The sequence below is a fragment of the Stegodyphus dumicola genome, chromosome 4 (assembly GCF_044657685.1).
Source record: "Stegodyphus dumicola isolate Sdum_Otavi_A_Nest chromosome 4, ASM4465768v1".
In the NCBI taxonomy this organism is placed as follows: domain Eukaryota; kingdom Metazoa; phylum Arthropoda; class Arachnida; order Araneae; family Eresidae; genus Stegodyphus; species Stegodyphus dumicola.
Window position 1 is genome coordinate 244,452,862 of NC_140771.1, and position 24,086 is coordinate 244,476,947.

General features: G+C 32.5%; 1 protein-coding gene across 1 annotated transcript in view; it reads left to right on the top strand.

Moving 5' to 3' along the window:
* The first annotated feature begins 859 nt into the window (after positions 1–859).
* LOC146997847 (uncharacterized) overlaps positions 860–24,086 on the top strand; it is a 45,430-nt gene continuing 22,203 nt past the window's right edge. Inside the window, exons 1-4 of the mRNA XM_085814415.1 lie at positions 860–1,175; positions 4,349–4,431; positions 7,479–7,555; positions 11,208–11,333. Of these exons, the coding sequence (XP_085670541.1) occupies positions 860–1,175; positions 4,349–4,431; positions 7,479–7,555; positions 11,208–11,333 (602 nt within the window). The remainder of the gene's footprint in view (positions 1,176–4,348; positions 4,432–7,478; positions 7,556–11,207; positions 11,334–24,086) is intronic.

The window sequence follows — 24,086 nt, forward strand, 5'->3', positions numbered from 1 at the left end:
CATCCTTTTGCTCATAAAACTCCAGAAATGTATGAAAATAAAACATTTTGAATTATTGCAAAGTAAAAAATTTACTATCTCCTCGAACTGCGCTGTTTAAATTTCACCCTGCGCTGGTGTTTCACTGCATAGCCGTGGCTCTTCGTTACAGCGGCGCAGAGGCGAAACAGGTTTACATTGCGTCTATGGAAGCTTTCATTCTTCTCCTTACAGATTCTTTGGCTTAGCAACTCTATTTTGGGATGTGTAAGGCGAAGTCAGAATACCTCTCTTTATCCACCACTCTAATGTTAGAAAGCACCTGCAGATGAATTGAATCACGTATAGGCTGTTTGCTGTAATCTCATTTTATCTAAATTTATAAGTTTTTTCTGTTATTTTCTTTTATTCAAGGTTTATAAAAAGCTGCACAAACTTTAAATCTCATCTATTTGATTTTTGGTGTATGCTTCAGATCGTTCAGTACCGCGCAAGTATCAAGCCTCAATGAGAAGAAGAAGATGCAAAGTTCAGTTCTCATTTTAGTCCGAAATTCAAAGTTTCTATTTCTTCGAATTTGAGGAAGCGGGGAAATGCGCTGATACTCTTTCCTCTTAAAGAAAATCATTTGTATTTCTAGCCAATTAAAAACTAGCTAACTAGAAAAATCGTACATTGTGAGAGATACTGTGGATTTTCCCACTCGTTTATTGCAATTTAAAATAGAGGATTTATGCAGAAGTTTGGATTCTAATTATCTAAAAAGCAGTGAAATAATAACTAAATGCTTTTGTGAATTTTATATCTAAATATGAAAGGGGGTCTTTGTAAACTAATTTCTTTATTTCAAAAATTTCCGAAATTTTCATATAATGTTTTTATGAATAGTCACCGAATTAATCGTGTTTCAATTTCTGAGAAAAATTACAAAGAACGTGAAGTAATTATTAAAACATGTGGATCACTATATAAAAAATGGGAAGCTGAGAAAAGATTTCGAACAGTACCGAAAGAAGGTTTAACGTTTAATGTTCCATATATAGATACAGGAGAAGGCACAGTATCTGAATCTAAAGAAAAATCTCGTCCTTTAGTTTTAGCTATACATGGAGCTCCAGGTTCATGGAAAGATTTTGGCCATTTAGCAAATTACCTTCATAATGTGGGTGCAAGAGTTCTCGTCCCTTCATTCCCTGGCAAGTATATTTTTTGTTATTTATTTTGTGTCTTTCTTTAAAAAGTGTTATTAATAATAACTGTCACTTATGTATTAATTGGTCACAAAATTATTTTGTATTTGGTAGACATAAGTAATACAACATATTGCTAAAAGCAGTTTTCCTGAGTTAAATTAAGGATTCTTTACAAAACAATATTTGTTGACAGTTTGTTATTTGTATATTTATATTAAAAATGTATTACAGGAAGCAAGTGTTATTTGCGATTAATGATAAATTAAATTTATTTAAATCATCAGTGGGCAGCTGAAAACTTGGTTTGTGATCTCATTTCCTCTGGCTTATAGATAAAGTTAACAAAATGTTAATTACTGACAATTATTAATGTTTATTACTGACAGCAGATTTCTGAGTGAATATATTTTTCATAATTTTAAACATCTTATTTGCTTAAAATATAAATGCTTGAAAGTAAACTATGATGGACTTCTTCACATGAGCCAGTGAAACATTTTAAAATAGCATTACTTGCATTACAGTTCAGTTCTTAAAATTGAGATATTTTAGTGAAAAATTTTAAATGATTTTAAAAAAACTTTTTGCATTATTGGCTCTACTCTTATATGCACCCTAAGATCACCAAATGTGGCGATATGTGTTCTGCACTGGTTTATGCCGCGATTCCGTGCTGTGGGATGGTTTGGTGGACGATGTTTTTGTATGGCAAACCTTTTGACGTTGAAACTTAACTCTTTTGCTGCAGTGGTTTAATTGCTCGTTGGTTCGTGAGGTGCGTGTTTTGAATGTTGCAATGGCAGACGTGGTGGCAAGATTTCAGTCGCATATTTTAGATTATGTGCAAAGTAAATTTAGTATTAAAAGGTACGATGTTGGAGTTGTTAACGAGTCTTTTGTTCACGGGTGTGTTTATGCGGATAGAAGTGCATTTTGGGAATTTCTGTGGGAGTCAGGACTTTTAAAACAGAGTTTGGCATGTACGAAATGCGGAGCTGATATGAGAACTCGGACGAAGAATGGTATTTCTGATAGACTTGTGTGGGTTTGCAGTCAAATGGTTGCTAGTAAAGTATGTGGCTGTCAGCGGAGTTTAAGATTTGGATCGTGGTTTTCGTGTAGTAAGTTAACTTTGGAGGAAGTTTTTATCGTTACTTTCGAAATTTTGAATCTCAGAAAGACATGCGATATAGCAAGATCGTGGCACTTTTCACAGACGTTGTGTGACTGGCGAAATTTTATTCACGTATGTATTATGGTAAATGCATTTTATTTTATTGTTTTTATTTTGTAGAATGTTGTGTTCATTGTTTTTTTACTATGAATTTATGTTGTTATTTGAATTGCTTGTAATTTATTTTAGTTTATTTTGTTGATTTGTGCGCATTGCCTAAATTGTGCAATTCGTAGATTTTTTTTTTTTTTTTTTTAAAGTTTAAACAGAATGCTGTGTACATGGTATTCTTTGAAATTTATTGTTGTTATGTTAATTTATTAAAGCGAGGTGTGCGTAGTTCGTAGATTCCTTCGCTGCCTAGATTGTGCAATTCGTACTTTTTTTTTTTTTTTTTTTTTTTTTTTTAAGTTAAAACATATCGCTGTGAACATGGATTTTTGTCAAATATTTTTGGTTAGAAACTTTACGTTTTTGCTATTTAAATTTTTTGTTTTCGTTTCGGATTTTTAGCTTAAATTGTGTGTTCAAAACGTGGTTTTTGCATGTGCGAAAACCGCGTTTTTTGGAGACAATTTAAGCTTAAAGTTTGAAATGTAAACAAAAAATTTAGATAGTAATATGGCTTGGCGAGAAATTTGTCGCCAAGCGAGGGTGTATGTAAGAATTAGTTCCGCATTATTCACTCTGCAAAACTTTTTATGAAAATGATCTTAAAATTTAAAAAATTGTCATTTTCACTTAAACCATTTTTGTCATTCTGGTATGTATTCTTAACTATTGATTAAATGTACTGTGTCCACTGTGGCACCAACATATATATTAAAATGGCTATCATGTACCTATAAATTGGCCTCCACTATTTAAATAATTTTATTTCTATTTCAATGTATTTAGTTCTTAAATAAATTAAAACACTGGAAGTCTTATTTCAGGCTCCATTTAAATTTAAACCCGAAAGTCAAATTCAAATGTTAGTTAAAATGCTGTTTTCTTCTGTATGTGCAAAAAGTTCGTATGTGTAGAACGGAACAAAGTTTTCACATTTTAATGAAAACTATGAAATGTTTACATCAGTGGCCTAGAAGATTGCTTCGTTTAGGGTTTCTGACTGTAAAAATTAAGAGTCATGATTTAAAATATGTAGAAAAATTTATGAGAGAGTGGAAATTCGTTTGTGTAAATGGTTATTTTTAACATGTTGTCTCCTTCCATTTAATATGTGCATATGCTTATCAAAATATGAAATTTTTTACCTTCAAGTAAAAGATTTCGCTGATAGAATTAAACTGATTTTTCATAATTTTTTATTCTTTATTTTACTACTAATAATAATTCATAAGAGCCATTAATTTTATGAAATTAGAAACAGTAAAGATAATTAAAGGAAATTATATTCTATATTCAGGAGTCTGATATATAAATCGTATTCTCAACTACTATTAGTTTTTTTATATATGTTCATGTTTATATGAGCAATATTTTAAAATTTGTCATCCATGTATTTATACCATTCTCGTCATTTATTTATTATTTATATAATAAATTATTTATAATGGAACTAATAATCTATCATATATGTTGTCAAATTTACTGAGAATAAAGATGGATGTAAATAGATGACAGCTATGAAGAAAAACAAATATTGTTAGTATCGTCTCTGCATTTTTATCAAATTTAAATGGCTATGGATATAATAAGTAGTGTTCTAAAATGAAAATATTTTGCTGATTGTTTGCTGTTGATTATAAAAATTTTGATTACATTATTTTATAACTGTAATTATACATCCTTGCTCATGAATTTCAAGTAATTTCTTCTCAAATTCAGTTTATCTTTGCATTATGGGAGTTTACTTTGTTTGTAATATTTATGTTTTATTATATATGTATCATTGCAGTCTCGATACTTTTAGTATTTTTTATCAGAACTTTCTAATTTAATTCATTTGATTTTTTGTTTTTGTTCTTTAATTATTATGATTTTATATTTTTTTTTCTAGATTTTTCGCATTATAAGCCTGGTATTTTTCGACATTCTGCCGAAGAAAAAGGTCAATATTTACAGGATTTTTTGAAGGCCTCAGTAAGTTTATTCTTGAATGTCATGTTAACATTTAAAAACTTTAAACACAAATTTACTGCATATTTATTGCAAAATTACTGCATTTACTGCAAAACTGTCCTGAACAGAATAAGATTTAAATTGAAGAAATAAAAGATACTTTTTAATTATCTACAGCTATTTGATTTTTAAAGTTTGGAAACTACCATATTTTTGGCTAACTTTTTAGCACATACATGACAGTACCCAACAAATATAGACGCATATAACATATTCTTTTTAGTACACACATGCTTTAAATAAATTTAATTTTATGTGATTTAAATTAAAGAGTTGTTTCACTGAATAGCATTTGTCAACTTTGAAGAAGGGAAGTGTCAATCATATATTGAATTTTTGTTCTTCTCAGGAAATTTCTTATTTTATTTATTTATTTTTTTAAACTATTTATGAGCAGAGCTGTAGCTGGGAGTAATAAAGATAACCAGTATAATAAAGATAGCTTTTTGCCAGTTCGAGAAGATGCCAATGAGTTTGCAACTTTTTGTACGTGTGTGCTACCAGAAAGTACCAGTTTTAATGAGTTGTCAAAGGAAGTAAATTGTTTAAGAATATCAGAATTTTTATAAAGATAGAAAGTCATGTTTTCTGAAAAAGAAAATAGTTCATAAAACACCACATAGAGTGAGACTGTCTTTTAACTTCTTACTGTAGCATGATTGCCATGGTGCATGATTATTATATCATGCATATATACTGTAGCATGATTATTATATCATGATGAGATATTTTGTTACTTAGCACATATATATTAACTTAAAATAAGTGGTGTAAGTAGAAATTTTAAGCCCTTAGGCAAAAAAAAAAAAAGAGTATATATATATATTTAAATTTATGATATTGTAGATTAGTTCGAGAATTAAATCTTTTAAATCTTTTATATGTTTACACATTTTTTTAAATATTTTATTAAATTTTTTTGGCTTTAAATTTGCTTTTTTTATTTTGGCTTTAAATTTGCTTTTTTTAATTTTGGCTTTAAATTTGCTTTTTTACTTTTATACGTGTTTGTTAAAATTAAAATTTCATTTGTTTAAATTTAAATTTCATTCCTTGCAGCAATGGCGCAAAGAATTATCTAATTAAATTTGTATTTAAGTTTAATTTATTTAAATTTAATTTGTTTTATTAAATTCAATTTTTTTGAAACAATTTTATTTAATTAAATTTGTATTTAAATTTTATTTATTTAAATTCAATTATTTTTATTAAATTCAATTTTTTCTTTTGAAACAATATATATATATATATATATATATATATATAAACTAATAATTAATAATAATTTGTAATAAGAAAACTTTCCATGTACAATCTCCAAGGAACACAAATTCAATTTAAAACCAAGAATGGGAAAAAAAAAAAAAATGTCAGAATTTAAAGACTTTTTAAATAGTAATTTAAACTATTGTTTAAAAATCTGCTAAAAAGATCTTAAATCGCAAAAAATGCCAAAACCAAAAGTAACTTCTAACTATTGAAAAGTAGTTACTGGAAATGAAATTAGGGTACTGTTCTTTTATTAGGACTGGATCCAGAAATGTATTATGCATGCATGTATATATGTAATCTCGAATGTATGTGCATGCATACATTGTAGAGACATTAGGTTAATTGGAAAAGCTGGAGTGATGAAAAATAAGCAAACGCCTTCGCCGGGAATCGAACCACGGACCTCTGGAAATACCGCCCCAGTGTGCTGGCCATTACATCACGAAGGTACGCTAGGAAAGCGGGAGAAATACCTTATAACATATGCATATATATGCACATACCATACATACATACATACATATACACACATGTGCATACATTCATACATACATAATTGTTTCATAAGAATAAATTGAATTTAATTAAACAAATTAAATTTAAATACAAATTTAATTAAATATTCTTTGCGCCATTGCTGCAAGGAATGAAATTTAAATTTAAACAAATTAAAATTTAATTTTTAACAAATACGTATAAAAGTAAAAAAGCAAATTTAAATCCTAAAAAAAGCCAAAATAATTTTTAAAAAAATGTGCAAACATATAAAAGATTTAATACTCGAACTAATCTACAATATCATTTAAATTCAGAAGCATAAGCAAATCAAGTGCAAAATCAATCCATGAAAATAAATTCACTAATTTAATAAATTAAAATTAAATTAAACATTTTTTTTTTAAAAATGCATATGTGAATGACCGTTGAGTAGGCACTAGACAGACTTATTAAAGGGAAGTTGCCTCCAAACCTAATTCTCCAATCATTTAATTCCTGTTTCGTCATTCATGCAGGCAAGGGTAAAAGTCAAAACCAAAAGTAATTTCAATAAAGAGGCTCCCTTAGAAATAACCATTTAAGAATTAAAGTTCAAAAAGGAAAATACTAATGAAGTCTTTTGAGAAACAAGCAAGTAAAGTCAAGAATTAAACTTTTTTTTAAATTAATTTTTTTTAAAAAATTAATTTTTTATAAAAAAATAATAAAAAATAATAAAAATAATAATCTAGAAACCAATGTATTTTAGAAACCCTTGTCTACAGAAACCTCCCCTACACGAATATGCATATCAATAAAAAGAAACTAAAAAAGAACTAGACATAATCCATATAAACCAATAAGAAACAAAAAGAACTAATTACAATTTTTAAAAAACAAATATATATTTAAAAATATAATTTCATTTTTCAGAAAATACTTAGATACTACATAAAAAATTTTAAAAATAACTTAAAGCAAGTAAATAGTAAGTTTTAATTCTAACTTACCTACTATATGACTACTTCATACATACATACATATACACACATGTGCATACATTCATACATTTCTGAATAATTCCCGATAGCAGAACAATACCAAAATTATAGATGGATTCACATTGGTGATTATATGAGGTTTTTGAAAGTGGTGGCCATTGGCGTGCTAACATGCTTGAATGTAACATCCCATTTATTAAAGGTTTGCATTAGCTGTTTGCCAGTCTGAAGCTGAATTTCATGAATGTTTTCTACTAGTGCTGTGGTTCCTGTAGAATTTACCTTTCAGCATACCTGAAAAGAGGAAATCAGATGGCTTTTCAAAGATGGCATGAGTAAGGAGAAATAACACGGTCACAGCCCTCCTCACAGTGTAGGTATGACTCATTCCAGGAAGTAGCGGGAAGGTAGCGAGTTTCATGCTATGTATTTATTTCACAAAAGCATTGCTGACTTGCATATACCTAGCAATATTTGCTATTATTTCATTTTTGGAGTTGAGAACAACACTAAATTCTGAGGTTTAGTACAACATAAACTTTAAAAGAACAGTTGTCATCATTTTTGAAATCAAGGGCGCTATGAAGAAAAAAGACATTACTTGTAAAAATAACTTTGTTATGGATAAAAATTTTGAAAATACGGTTCTTCATCAGTCTCTTTTTAATAATACTAACCATGAAACTGCTTGATCCAGAAGTACTACTTTTTTATGTTTTTTTATTGTCTTTTTGATAAGTGTATCTTTGTGGAAGAAACAGTGTTGGGATTTTATGTGTGGATTGATTATTTTTGCTAAAGCCTCACATCCTCTGACTAATCCTGTTATAGATTCTGCTCCGTCGGTACAATTATCAACACATTAATCCCTTGAAATGCATTCAAATATGACATTATCGCTTCAAATAAGTCCTGGCCACTTGAACACCTCAGTTCTTTCTCAAAAGTGCTTTCAGCATAAAAAATGATTACCTTTTGTTCAAAAATAAATAGTTCACAAAGTCTAAAAAATACTTCTCAGTCTAGCGCATGGCATTGTTCATAACAATTAGGCATGTATTAAATTTATGATATCACAGGCAAAGTTTAAATATTATTTGTGTTAGTCGATCGCAGTTCCATACAAATATTATTTTACATTGCATTGATTTTTCTTTTAGAGAATTTTTAATTGTATAGGTAAATTTTTGCGGAACACTCGATGTAGCTTCATAGAGCATCAGTTTTCTGCTGACCGTGGATAGAGAACAACAGCCTTATGATAATGCTGGTACTTTTTGCTTATATAGGAATGCTCTGGGAATTGACATATCCAAACTAATGCAGTACTTTGATTCATCTATGAACGACGTTTTTGTCTAGAAAGTTTGGATTTCTAGTGGTGACATTCTGAAACCACCCAAAATATAGTGTACTAAAAACCTGATAATGTGACTTGAAATTGAAAACCAGATTACGTAGCTCTGAGAGACAGTGCATAGTAACCAAGTCTTTCAACATGAAGAAAGTTGCTTGCGAAATACATACATTTTCATATTTTACCTCCATTACGTTTTGATTATCTCTTGTCTTGATATGAGGTTTTGGGAATCGTCATATACGCATTGAGATAAAACTGTAATTCATCTGTAAATCAGATTTTGTTATAGATTTCTTAAAGCAAAATCTTGAAACCACCAAAAGTAAATGATTTGCTGTTTCACTGCTGAGTTTCAACTCCTGTACAAAGGTTTTATAATATGCTTGAAGTTTGCAAGTTTTGACAACCTTTTCGCATGTAATTTTGCTTATTGTAATTTCTTTTACCTGTTTCCATTGTGTATATTTGTGTCATAGTGTAGCACGTAGTACTGTCCAGTAGGGTCAGATCCCATATTGTATATTATTTTCTTGGACGTATTCAGTTGATTTCCCGACTGCGCATTTACTAATTGTTTCCTGTTTCGCCCCAAGATACTGAATGCGAGGCATTGCTGGTTTTTTACAAACTTCAGATTTGTTCAGGTTCAGCATGTCCTGATGGACTTAATTTTTCAATAGATATGGACAAATATGCTGTACAGTTGTATACTGTTTCATGTGGTTCACGTACATAACTAGAGTATGAAACACATTGTAGCATTTTTGCTAAGTACATTAATGTCCATAAATTAAGGATAATGCAAAATCAGGCAAAGGAAGAGTTAGAAGCAAAACAAATTTGACTTATTTGTAAAGCTTATTTATTAAACAAAAGGTAAAGAGCAAAAAAAGATGCTATATGTTTGATATTATTAAAAAAATTAGCGATTTTTTCTCCCTGGAGCAAATTACAAAAAACACCTATTTACAAAAAACCAATATTACGTGGTTGGTATGATTGTTAATACATTCTATGTCTCCCAGACGATGCAATACAGTCCGTACAACGCCTAGGCATGCTGAGTATCAAATTATCGATCTGATCTTGGGAGATATTACACCACTCAAAAAGCAATGCACTCCGAAGTTCCGGTAGACATGTAGGAGGAGGTCGACGGGCTGCAACTCGTCGGCCAAGCATGTCCCACACGTGCTCTACTGGATTCAAGTCCGGTGAGAATGCTTGCCAGTCCATACGGGTGATATCCTCCGATTGAAGGCATTCGCTTACGATGTTTGCACGGTGAGGACGGGCGTTATCATCCATAAACACAAATTGTGTGCCCATGACGCCCCGAAACAAACGTACATGTTGTTCCAGAATGACGTCCCGATAGATTTTGCTTGTCATGGTTCCAATTTGAACATGCAGGTCAGTTCTGGGGCCCAGAATAATTCCACTCCAAACGAGCACTCCTGCACCACCGTAACGGTGTCGTTCAGTGATGTTTCCTTGGTGGTAACGGGTACCTGGAACTTTCCATATGAAAGTCCGACGAGAATCAGACTTCAAGCTAAACCTGTACTCGTCTGAAAACATCACACAAACCCACTGTTGCGGTGTCCACAATGCATGCTCTCTACTCCAGGCTAACCGCAGGCGACAGTGAGTTGCAGTAAGCATCTGACAGGTCTACGAGCATATAGACCAATCTGCCCTAAGCGTCTGTACACGGTCTGCCTTGAAATTGTCGTACCAGTGGCTGAAGAGAGCTGACGAGACAGGTCTGAGGCTGTGCTCCGCCTGTTTTTTTTGGCAGTAAGTGCCAAATACCGGTCCTCATTCGGCGTTGTAACTCTGGGGCGACCTGTGCTGTAACGTCTACTCACATTACCATCATCATGGAATCGTTGCCAAAGCCTGGAGATGACACTCTGGGCAATTTTAAGTTCGTCTGATACTTCCAGTTGGGTACGCCCACATTCCAGACAGCCGATAATTCTACCGCGTAGAAAATCATCCAAATGCGTCCTTTGTGTCATAACTATTCGGTTATTGCACTGAAATTCTTATAAAAAGCGCCTGCGAACAATTTTACTTCTTTGCCTGTATTCCTTATATATCACTCTCTTACACTCTCGTCATTGTGACGTACCATCGGTGTCATCTGGTTACTTCCTGAAATTTGCATATGATGCTTGAAGATGTGTGTAGTGATTTTACAGGTGATATATTTATTTTAGAGTTCGATTTCCGCGTGACTCCGAATTATCCTTAATTTATGGACATGAGTGTATTTTCCTATGCCAGATTGACTTTGGGCATGAGTCAATTGTCTCATGTCTGCCAAAAAATGCCATCCCTTAGATTCTGCAGCACCATTTGTGCATAATGTAATACCGCTTGTGGTCTTTCGTTTTCATTTCTTACCCATCTTCTTTGATTTTTTGTTTCATCCTTTTAAAAAGTTATGTGAAACTCTGAGGTCAATAGTGACTAGGACATGCTAAATATGATTATAAAGTGTTAAATGTATGTGAAATTAAATTATATATATATGTGTTCAAAACTTTTTACATTATATTTATCTTTCATATCTTTCATCTTTATAAACTAGAGCATTAACATATTTTTCTCTTCTACAGAATTGACCTCTTAATTTCTCACAGTACTTCTATGTATCCTGCTTTGATACTTTGTTCAGATGAGAATGGACCTAACGTTAAATCTCTCGTTATGCTGAATTCAGTAACATATCATCTGAATATGAAGTAAGTAGAGCTTTCCACAGTGCTCATTTGTAGAAATAATTTTGGTAAATAAGTATTTATTTTTTTATTTCTATCAGTATTTCAATTTATGATATAATATAATCTATGACATGATACAATCTATGATAATATTCAATTTATAAAGATTAATGATATTCAGTCAATGATCAATGGTATAATATTCAATTTATAAAGAGGTTTATCACTTGAATCAGTCATTTTTTGTTAAGGTCAGATCTTTTTAAATAGATTCATATTAGTTTTTAATTTTGGTGTTTTGAATTAACAAAAATAGGAGTTAAAGTTCCTATTGTTTAGATATACAACTGAAAAATTCTCAGATTTTTTACCAGAAAGGTTAAACCATAGAACCATCTATGCATGAAAGATTTAATAGATGCAGTAATTAAAATCTCTAACTGATATTTGTATTGATCTTTAATATTACTTTGCTAAACAATGTGTGTATGCCTAAAGTATATTTCAGTGAACAAGAAAAAAGTATTTTTCTTTAGCTCAACTTCACTATTGAAAATCTTTCTGAGGTCTTCCAATAAATGAAATGATTTCTGAAATTATTATAGAAAATGAAGGTAGATTGTATCAGCTGAATAAGAGACTCTTTTTGGTGGTAAAACCATACCAAGGTATAATAATCACGATCTATAAATGTCATCCTATTTGTATAATCTATATACCTACGTATGAGTCAGTAGTTGTTTATTGGTTTCAGAAGCCATTTTCAAATACTTTCTTAAAGGAAACAGACAGTGATTAAAAAGTTCACAATTGGTACAAATATGTTGTTTGCTAAGAATTCTTAATAGAAGACTGAGATTATTTTTCTGTATTTATTTCAGTTCTACTGCCAGTTATTTTTATTTGTGGGAGTAAGACTTTTCTCTGGTAATTATGTGGTCATGTATTCAAACTGTATGACTACAGTCAAAAGTCGTTAATTCGGACACCCATAATCCGGAATGATCTATAATCCGGACCTCAAAGCTAAAACCTTTCTGCGCATGCTCATAGGCGTTTATGCGTGCGCGTAAGACCTTTACGGCTGCGCATATGCGTGTGCGCAAGTGCAGAATACGTTTTCGCGTGCGCGTTTTATGTATAACGGACGGTATAAGCAAAAATTATCTAATTATCTATTTCAGTTAATGTTAATGATTGCGTTGTTCCTTAATCTTCGAATTGGATCCGGTTTATTATTTTTTGCAGACTGTAAGAGCAATTTTATAAAAGTAAACTTGAACTTTCGATTATGTCAAATAGAATTTCCGATGCTGGAGCTCCCAAAGGATCTACAAAACGAAAGTATGTTTCGATGTCCATCAAACAAAAAGTGGAATTGCTGCAAAAAATGGATAAATACATGAAGAAGGTGACAGAGAGGTTAGTGAAAACGAAAAAATTTCGATTGACAAGTTAGTCGGTATTCTCGGCACAGCAATTACGGCGACTTGAACAGCGGAACTTTGTAACTGAACAAGAAATTATGTCTGTTTATAGAATTAAAGAGAAAGTATTATCACATAAAACGAAGCAACTTAAACAACTTACATTGAAAGAAATGTTTAATAAAGTAAACAAATAAATATTAAGCTTTTTTTTGTAAATTTTGATACCCTTTAGATCATAATTGTTCTTTATTTCATAAATTACGGTTTCATATTTTTAATTTTAGAATTTCTGCATGCCATCTTACGAGATTTAAACTGATGATCTATAATCCGGAAAAATCGATAATCCGACGAGTCCGGAATCGAAGTCCCGACGAGTCCGGATTAATGACTTTTGACTGTATTGAGTTCTATTCTGAAGACTTATTCAATCCAGGTTATATCTAAGCTTTGCAAAGCTCAAATTTAGCATTTTTCACCATACTGCAGTTTCCTTTGTTCTCAGTAAAATGTAAGCAGAGTTTTTTTTCTCTCTTCAGAATATGGCAAGCACATTATTATCTTCTCCACAAAGGGATTTTATGCATAGATTAAATAGGACACCACCTAGGATAGCAGATTTTAGGGGCTTCAAATTTTGTGGTTAAATTTCAGTGAATATAAAAAAATTAAACTAATGACAAAAAAGTTATATTTATGAATATATATTTTTTAAAGATTTACTTACTCTTTCAAACACATTTGCTGGTTAATAAATAGCAAACTATATATACAATGACTCTTATTCTTTTAATTCATATTCAGTAATAAACGTAAAACTGTAGCTGCAATGCTCCCCATTATGCCATAATGTTGTTTGGTTAGCTTAATATCAATTGTTTTATTTATTGATGTTGAAACATCATTATTATTTAATTGACACATTTTTTGCCTATCTGCAACCAAATACATCTTATTCAATCACACAAATTGATGCCTGTATTATATACGTTTCTTCATAATTTAGATTTTCTGTGTTGCTTTTATGTTTTGCATAGTGAGGCTAATTTTAAAACAAAATTAGGCAAGTTGGTAAAAGGTGTTCTTCATAATGAAAAAATTTTGAAATAAAATTAAATTAGTTTTATATAAAAGCTGCCTAAAATTTACTAAAATATTTTAATTCCATCTTCTCCAAAGCGTCTGATGGTAGAAATCACTGTAGTGGCTGTGAGTACACACGTGCATATTCACAAACACAAAATAAATAAGTGGTCCAAGAAAAGCCTGAAATGGAATAAGAAACTATTGGAAAATGAGAAGATTTTATTTGTTTTTGTAACCAGTAACATCTAATAATGACAAAGGAAAAAAAGTATAGACTGAATCTGAATTATCAACATCAGCACCAATTATTTGAAGTTTAATAATGTATGCAGAATTTGTTTCTTTGATGATGAACAAATGCAGGAAATTATTAGGGAGATTAGCCTCACAAAATACTGTTTTTTAATTTTTTTTTTTTTTTTTTTTTTTTTTTTTTTAAAGCTTTGTTCCATGTAGAATAATCAGATGTGTGAAAGAGAATGGTGTTCCAGGGCAGAGATTTATATTTTTTTAACTAAGTGGTAAATTTGAAAAAATGATCAAAGCTATAAAGGATATATATACAGATGGTGGACGAAATAATGCGAACACCCATGAAAAAGTATGACGTATTTCAGATCAGCCGTACAGCCGCGCCACCTGCAACAGAAGTCTGCCACCTAGTGAGCGTGAAGAAGAAGGTATCAGTCTCTGAACAGCAGTCACCTGCGTTGCATGTTTCTATCGAACTGTCTGTGAGAAATTAAAATGTCAGACCTGTCAGAGTTCCAAAGAGGAATGATAATTGGACACGTTTAAGTGCAGCATCGGTTACAGAAACAGCAAACCTTGTGGGGTGTGCAAGGAGTATGGTATCAACCGTTATGACAGCGTACACGAAAGAGGGTAAGACGACGTCTTCAAAGCACAACAGTGGTCGAAAGTCAAAGCTGGCTGATAGGGATAGACGGGTCTTGAAGTGCATAGTAACCCGAAAGCACAAGCAATCGTTATCCGAGATAACATCTGAAATGAACAGTCATCTCGAAGACCCCCCTTTCAACAAAAACTGTCAAAAGGGAACTTCATGCTGCGAACATTTATGGCAGAGTGGCAATTCGTAAACCTTGGTGACAGCAACTAATACGTACTTGTACTTTCAAGCGACGCCAATGGTGCAGAGATCACAAAGGCTGGCCCCCACAGCAGTGGCAACAGGTAATATGGTCAGATGAATCGTCATTCACCCTATTTCAGACGACCGGAAGCGTTTATGTCTGGAGAATGCCCAAAGAAACGTTTCATCCTGACTGCCTCTTGCCGACTTTGAAGCATGGGGGTGGCGCCATTATGGTATGGGATGCGATATCTTGGCGCGGTCTTGGGCCACTTGTTATTCTGCGTGGGAGGATCGCATCCAATCACTATTTAAGCATTCTAGGCTTAGATAGTCCATCCTTTTGTCCAGACTATTCCCTGGAGAGCGACCGCTTTTTCAAGACGACAACGCCTCTATCCACACTGCTAGGTGTATTCAAGAATGGTTCGAAGAGCATGACGATGTAATTAAACATCTCACTTGGCCCCCTCAGTCTCCGGACTTGAATATTATTGAACATTTATGGGCAAATTTGGAGCCCAAACTTCGTTACCGATTTCCACCTCCATCCGGACTTTCGGAATTAGAGACCGCTCTGCAGGACGAATGGCTTAATATTCCTTTAAATAATGTCCATGACCTTTATGCATCTATCCCACGTCGCATTCAATCTGTACTTCAGTCAAAGGGTGGTCCAACCCCCTATTAATAAAGATTTTCCATTATTTCACAGATGTTAGTATTATTTTGTCCTCCATCTTTATATATATATATTTGTTTTTAAAATTGATGTATTACATTTCTTAAGTTCGCCCTGCAACAAAATCAGTAAATGTCAGGTATTTATTTGGATTTCAAAGTACATATTAAGAAATAAACTCTTATTCAGAATACTATCATATGGTATTCACTCTTTAAATCTTGTTATTTATTCATATGTGACATCAAACTAAAATAAGGCAATATACTTTTTTAGTCTGTTACAGGAATTTGATAACTATTCTACTCGCTGTGAGCACTGATGGCAAACATTTCTATCAGTGTTTAGTGAAAAGTGAACTTCAAAATGCATATCTGTAACTCACTCATTTTTAAAAAATGTTTGTTGAAGATAAATACACTTATCAAAAGAGATATTTAGTGATTTAAGGCCCATATCACACGACGTTTGCTTCACGCGAACAACTGTTTCGGACAATTTTTCTGCCTAATTTACTATTGAAAGAAAGACGTGCGACTTTTTCCTTCCTTTTCAAAGAAATTGCAAGTTGTTCGTCTTCAACCAAACAGCTATCAGCTTCGAATGCTATCAGCATGTTTGTAATGGGGTACCAGTTTCTTCTGTGTTAACCCTAAACCGATCTATGGTGATTGGCTGTTGTGCCAAAGCAGAAAAATTGTACCAAACAGTTGTTCTTCCGAAACAAACCGACGTGATATAGCAGCCTAAGAAGTTTCAATAGTGGTAGTTTTCTGTCTATTTTAAATAGGATTAATACATAATAATAATATTGTTTTGGCAAAAAAGTAATTTTGGTTTGCACAAATAGATTGAATTATGTTCATTTTGCTCTTCTGTCAATCTCGTATTTTTATTTTCTTTTGAGATTTGGGAACTGACACTTTTAGATTGCTATAGAAACGAAATCTGTGTATTTTTTATTACAACTGTTAGTTTACAATAAATTTTAATATGGGGAGCAAAAATAAATATTTTTGACGTATTTTACTTTTTTTATTTTCATAAAGGCAAGAAAGCAGCTGAGGTTCACGAAGAGATATGTCAGGTTTATGGTGTTGATTGCTTAACAGTATAAGGTATTTCTCCAGCCTTCTTAGCATGCCCTCGTGGTATGGTAGTCTGCGTGCTGGGTGCGTATTTCAGAGGTTCATGGTTCGATTCCCGGCGAAGGCGTTGCTCATTTTTCAAGTCTTTCACTTCTAAATAATCTAATAGCTCTACAAGTGACGCTCGAACTAAAAAAGGTGGTGGATGATGATTCTCCGCCACCAGGATTTGGCGATTGGGTCCTCTAATCCCCAGTCGCCCTTTAAAAAGACGAGTATATAAGATATTTCTCCCGCCTTCTTAGCGTGCCTTCGTGGTGTAGTGGTCTGCATGCTGGGCGTGTATTACAGAGGTCCGTGGTTCGATTCCCGGCGAAGGCGTTGCTCATTTTTCATCTTTCCGGCTTCCAAAACAAATACCGAATGTCTCTACAGTGGTGCCCGAACTAAAAAGGATGGTGGATGATGATTCTTCACACCCAGGATTTGGTGTGGTGTGTGTGGTGTGGTGTGGTGGTGTATTTAATTATGGCAAAGCACACGAGGGCTATCTGCCTAAAGGGAGGGATGCCTTTCGTGGAGGACTTTCTAAGGGAAACTGGCTCGTATACACATTACACATGGGGAAAACCACGAAAACGCCCATGCAGCCAGCCCATTCGCGGGATTCGAACCTCAGACCGAACTACCAGTGTTCAGCGGCTTTACCGCTCGGCCGCTGGTGGGCCCCAGGATTTGGCAATTGGGCCACCTAAAACCCTAGTCGCCCTTTAAAAGGAGGAGTATATAAGGTATTTCTCCCACCTTCTTAACATGCCTTCGTGGTGTGGTGGTCTGCACACTGGGTGCGTATTCCAGAGGTCCGCGGTTCAATTCCCGGAGAAGGCGTAGCTCATTTTTGATCTTGCCTGCTTTCAAAAATACCTAATGTCTCTACAACAGAGCACATGTGTCAGAATTGGTTTAAAAAAATTCATTCTGGAGATTTTTCACTTGAACATGACTAGCATTCTGGCATACCTTCTGAAGCTGACGATGACAAAATTAAAGATATAATTAAATCAATCTCATTTAATTCTGGAAGAAATTGCAAAAATGTTAAACATATCGCACACAACAATTGAAAATCACATACGATGTCTTGGACTTATTAAGAAGCTTGATATTTGGATTCCGCGTGAACTGAAAGAAATTCACTTGATACAGTGTATCAGTATTTGCGATTTTAAATGCAAAGCATTCGACCCTTCTTTTAACTGAATATCTTCAATGATGAAAAGTGGATCGCCTACTATAACATTAATCGAAAAAGATCATGGTCCAATCAGCACAAATAAAAAATCAGCAAAATAAAGATGAATTGCATCAGAAAAAGATCATGCTGTCAATTTGGTGGCATAAAGGTGTGTATTTTGAGCTGCTTTCAATCGACCAAACAATCAACTCAGATATTTACAGCCAACAACTTATGAAACTTTAGGAAGCAATCAAAGCGAAAAGGCCAGAACTAGAAAATCACAGAGAAATCATATTCCACCACGACAGTTCGAGATCTCGCACATCTTTAGCAACACATATGAAATTATTGGAGTTTGGTTTGGGAAGTCATGTCATGACCTCAAATCCATGGACCTTATAAGAAATAGACTAACCCAAACGGATTTTCTCCCTCGTCTGAGGCGTTCCCGGATGTCACCTTGATCACATCCGGAGGAGTAGGGACGACTTGTAGAAATTTAACATTGGCTGCCTATAGCAGCATGTATAATTGTCAAGAAAAAGCTGGTTGTAGCGCCTCATTTCACAAATTAGAATTTCTACATACTTTTATTTTTGAAATTGAGATTGATTTTAAAAATTTAGCATATTTATCAAGCATAATTAACATTCCAACTAATTATAAAGCTATTGCATGCTTTCAGGACTGGATGTTTTTTTAGCTTTTCCTATGCTGTAAGGAAATTTGTAACTACTTTATTTTAGATTTTGTATTTATATGTATTGTATAAATAGTTACCTTATTTATTTCAAAGCATCACATACTATCAATCTTATTTAATTTTACGTTATTTGTACCCAAAATTAAGTTCATAAATTTTGTGCCTAGAGTTTTTACCGTTTTACCAAAGTAAAGATGTTTGTACAAGAATTACGCGTGAAACAAAATGCGCGAAATGCAGTAAAAAGTGCTTTAATGACATATATTAAATCCGATTTGGGGAAAACTGTGGCTTTCATAATCTCATCACTATACAACGTATCACATTTTATAATTAAAAAGAGTTATGTGATACAAACGCCATAGGTTTCAATTTTAGGAAATAATATTTTAAATCTCTTAATTTTTAGAAAATAATATTTTAAATCTGAACTAATAGAAAATTTCAAACAAGCAATTTTCTCTTGCAATTTTTATGCTTTTTATTGGTGTCAATAAGTAAAAAATACTAAAATATTTAAAAAAAGAATTTTGAAAGTTTTGTTTAAAATTCTAAATTGTGCTGCTTTTTTAAAATTATAGATGAATATTATAGCACAATTTCTATAAAGGAATTTTATTTCAATTATATTTCATAATACATCATAGTGATAAACACTTTTGACTGCTTAAAAATTTTTATACATTTAATTCTAATATTAAAATTGTATTTAACCGTAATAATTAATTTTACTTGTATTTTATAGTGATTATTTTTTAAATTTATTTTTAGTTCTGCACAAGATATTTTTATTTACTGTTAATTTAATTTATTAGCCTGAAGGGGTGGTAGCCTAGAAAGACTGTTAGTTTCTAAGCGGCATTTTGCGCTGCTTTACTATAAATGTCCGTGTCTCCTTGCAAATTGTTGTTACCAAATATTATCGTTCTGTATTATATGTAAAGAAATTAAGTAATGAAGAATCTGCATGAATACATGTATGTTTCTCGCACTGTGGCAAAAACGACAGTATCTAGAGCCATCAAATTTTGAATAATGTAATCCTCGACCCGAACATGGGCATATGGACGGCCGAATTTCGAATTGGTTTTAATCTATTTCATATTTTGTAAAACTTTAACGAATTTTTGATTAACAAACTCAACGAGTTAAGAGAGAGCACTGTACGGAAAATAACAGTTTGATCTCCAGTGCGGAAATTCTAAATATATGCTGTTTTCAAATGTATGCGGTTTACGGGCGAAGAACATGATATTCAATAAATATTGGAAACACACAAAACGTTAAAAAAGGTTCCTTTTGAGCGCAATATAAAATCTGAGTGCTTCTAGATTTTGTTTTACCTTTTATTTTTCCCTTCATTACACTCAGAAAATTTTATGCTCCGAATTTTATAAATTACTAAATTAAATATTCCACTTTAATGTTAATAAGTTAATGATGATATAATCAAATAAATGATTGTTTTGCAATGTTATTATAGTTATGAAAATCACTGCCTGGAAATGGTCATTAATTTTTTTTTAAAAAAAGTTATCAGATCTTGTTTAATTTTATCTTATTTATTTCAAAGCATCACATACTATCAATCTTATTTAATTTTACGTTATTTGTACCCAAAATTAAGTTCATAAATTTTGTGCCTAGAGTTTTTACCGTTTTACCAAAGTAAAGATGTTTGTACAAGAATTACGCTTGAAACAAAATGCGCGAAATGCAGTAAAAAGTGCTTTAATGACATATATTAAATCCGATTTGGGAAAAACTGTAGCTTTCATAATCTCATCACTATACAACGTATCACATTTTATAATTAAAAAGAGTTATGTGATACAAACGCCATAGGTTTTAGTGTTAAAGTAAACCAGATCGTCCCTACTCTATCTTGTCGACATGTCGGTGACGCGCGCCCCGCCCACTGGGTTAGTCTATGTCTTATAAGGTCCATGCTCAAATAATACTGAGTTTTTGATAATAAAAACTAGAATTTCTGTGGCTGCAGAATCATGAAATTACCAGAAAGATCACAGAAGGTTATTGATATCATCGGTCATCGAGAATGGAAGGTATATGACTGTATAAAATTTTTTTTTTATTAGTCCAAAGGGATTTGAATCCCGAAGGACTATTAGTTTCGTTTTGGCATTTTGCGTCGGACTCATAAATGTCGGTTCACTTTTCAAACTGTTGCCACAAAATGTTAGAGTCCTGCATTATATTTGAAGAAATTAAATAATGAAAAATCTGCATAAATGTATGTATATTTCTCGTATTGTGATAAAACAACGGTACATAGAGTCATCGAATTTTGAATAACGTAATCCTCCAACGAATATGAGCATGTGGAAGACCAAATCTGAAATTTGAAATTTGTTTTATGATCGATTTCCTATTTTTTAAAACTTTGACGAATTTTTGATTAACAAACTCAAGGATTTCAAAGCGAGCAATGGCAACGTTGTGCAGAAAAAACATTTTTATCTCCAGCGCGTGAGTCTCTGTATCGGAAATTCTAAAGATAGGCTCGTTTTAAAACTATTTTGCGATATTGCTGTTGCACTGGATCTTATGGTTTAAGTGCGAGGAACATGATATTTAATAAAGAAAGGTAACACACAAAATGTTAAAAAACGCCCCTTTGGACGTAATTTAAAATCTGAAACATTTCAGATTTTTTTTTTTTTTTTTTTGAAAAACTTGAGTTTATTTCACACTAAATGTCAAAATTATTCTTGCCAACTTAATAATAATAATGTAGTGTATTGCTATAGATATCTCAACAATGGTGAAATTATATAAATTTCTCATTGATTTATGAAAGAAATAATTTCGATAATTCTAAAGAAAAGCAAAGATATTGACTGATAAACAAAGTTCAGGGACGAAACCTTTTCTCTGCTGTGATTAGGAAGTGTATGTTTTGAATGCCAAGTATGTATTTCAAGTTGAAATTTTCTTAATAATTCTTGAACAACTGCTAAACAAATTAGAAAATTAATGCTTGACATTTGTATCAATATATTGTAAATTTGAGGGTCACTCTGAAATTTTTGAGATACGCATAGGTTTTTAAAGTTATACTCAGGGCCGGATTTAGACTTGATAAGGCCCTAAGCTATTTGGGATACAGGGCCCTTTATAAATCTGTTATAGTATATTTTAATATTATGTTTATACTATATTTTAATTTGGGGGGGGCTAAGCTATAGCTTGTGTAGCTTATACGTAAATCCTGCACTGGTTACACTTAGAAAATTTTAGGAGAGTTCAAAGTAGTTTCCTTCAGCGTTAATGTACTCCTGGTTACAGCCGAAAACATCGCGGACGAAAACGTCGCGGAGAAAACAACGCAAGGCGAAAACGTCGTGCTACAAAACATCGTGGGAGAAAACATCGCAACGAGAAAACATCGTGGTACAAAACATCGTCGTCGAAAATAAAGCGGTTCAAAAACTTCGCAGTTTCAAAACATCGTCGTCGAAAATATCGTGGTAAAAAATAAAGTATCTACAAATCATCGCATGACGATAACGTCGCAGATATGCTTTTTTCAGAGATGCTTTTCGGAGACATTCTTTAATAACTGTAAATGGATATTCCCATAATGATTTGTGAGCGCAAGATGGAAAGAAGGATAATTTTTACTTTCATATTTTTTTATTAACTAATAAATTTTTGCTGAGAAAATAAGAACGAAACTTAAGCATAGAAAATTAATGCAACTTATAGCACTTAATGGAATTTTAAACCGACATAGTTAACTAACGAAGACCATTAATAAATAATTTTTGTAATGCTTTTACTGGTAATTTTTCATGAAAAGTATAAGCTATAAGTTGCATTTAATTATTTATGCTTAAATTTCCTTCTTACTTTTTCAGCAAAAATTTATTAGTTATTTAAAAAATGTGAAAGTAAAAATTATCCTTCTTTACATCTTGCGCTCACAAATCATTATGGGAATATCCATTTCCAATTATTAAAACCCGAAAAAAGAATGTCTGCGATGTTATCGTCATGCGATCATTTGTAGATACTTTATTTTTTACCACGATATTTTCGACGACGATGTTTTTAAACTGCGAAGTTTTTGAACCGCTTTATTTTCGACGACGATGTTTTTGTACCGCGATGTTTTAGAACAGCGATGTTTTCTCTTTGCGATGTTTTCTCCCACGATGTTTTGTACCACGACGTTTTCTCCTTGCGTTGTTTTCTCCGCGACGTTTTCGTCCGCGATGTTATCGGCGGACATCTGTACTCCTGTAGGCAAATTTTCCAAAGATTAAATGTCTCAAGCCATTCATTTCTTGAAATTGATGAAAAAAATGCATTTATAGCCTCATCAGTCTCATCTTGGGAATTGAAACAATGTTCACATAAGTTCTTTTTTAGATTTGAAATAGCCAAACATCACACATAGCTAGATCGGATGAATAGGGTGGATGTTCTATCACTTTGATGGGTTTTTATTCAAGAAACTCAACTGTCAATCTTGCTGAATGAGAAGATGCATTGTCATGGTGGAGCGCGAGTCTTCTAACATTCACTTCTTGCAGAATTTCTGGAAAAGGCTTAGTGGTGTACCAGTTTTCTGCGACTGTCTTCTTCTACTATAATAGTTTTGACTAGACCTGTACTTCCGAAGAAAATGCCATTCATTATTTTTTCATGGCTTGTTGTTTTTGCACCTTTGTTGGCATGAAATCATCTTCAAAGACCCATACTTTACTTTCTTGACATATTGGAACGTCAAAAAGTGGTATGTATGTTTCATCACGAGTTACAGTTTTAGAAATAATGTGGTGGCCACCATTTTAAGTAATTTAACGATTTCTTTATTGATTCTGACATGCTTTTCTTTTTGGTACTCAGTTGAATTATGAGGAACCCAACAGCAAACTATACTTTTTCATATGCAATTCTTCATGAATAATTTAATGTATGTCAGCAGATCCCATGTTAAGTTCCTTCTGTATCGTTTGGTAAGTGCAGTGATTATCATTTTCCATATGGCAGACACATTATCCGAGATTACTGCTGACAAAAGCCTTCCTGTGCGTTCTCCATTCTGAAGAGCGTTGCGACCTCTGTGAAATTCTGTAAACCATCTGAATATAGTAGCAGGAGATGAACCTTCATTTGCAAATGCTATCTGTAGACGTTGGATGCATTCTTCTTGATTTAACCCCACTTTAAAATCATAGCACGATAATTTACAAATACATACCCGAGTATTGATTCAGTGTTAAGATTATTCAAATATATTATTGTGACATTCTGTATGTCTGAAAAATTATTTTCTTCTCTTCCGTGAATAAAAAGTTATTTAAGATCAGTGTGTGAGGCAAGATTAAACTGATTAGCAGTTTGGGCTAGAATATAATGTATTCAGTAATATTTCTTCTGATGACATAATTAAAAGATACGCTGAAGCAAAGGTATATCGATA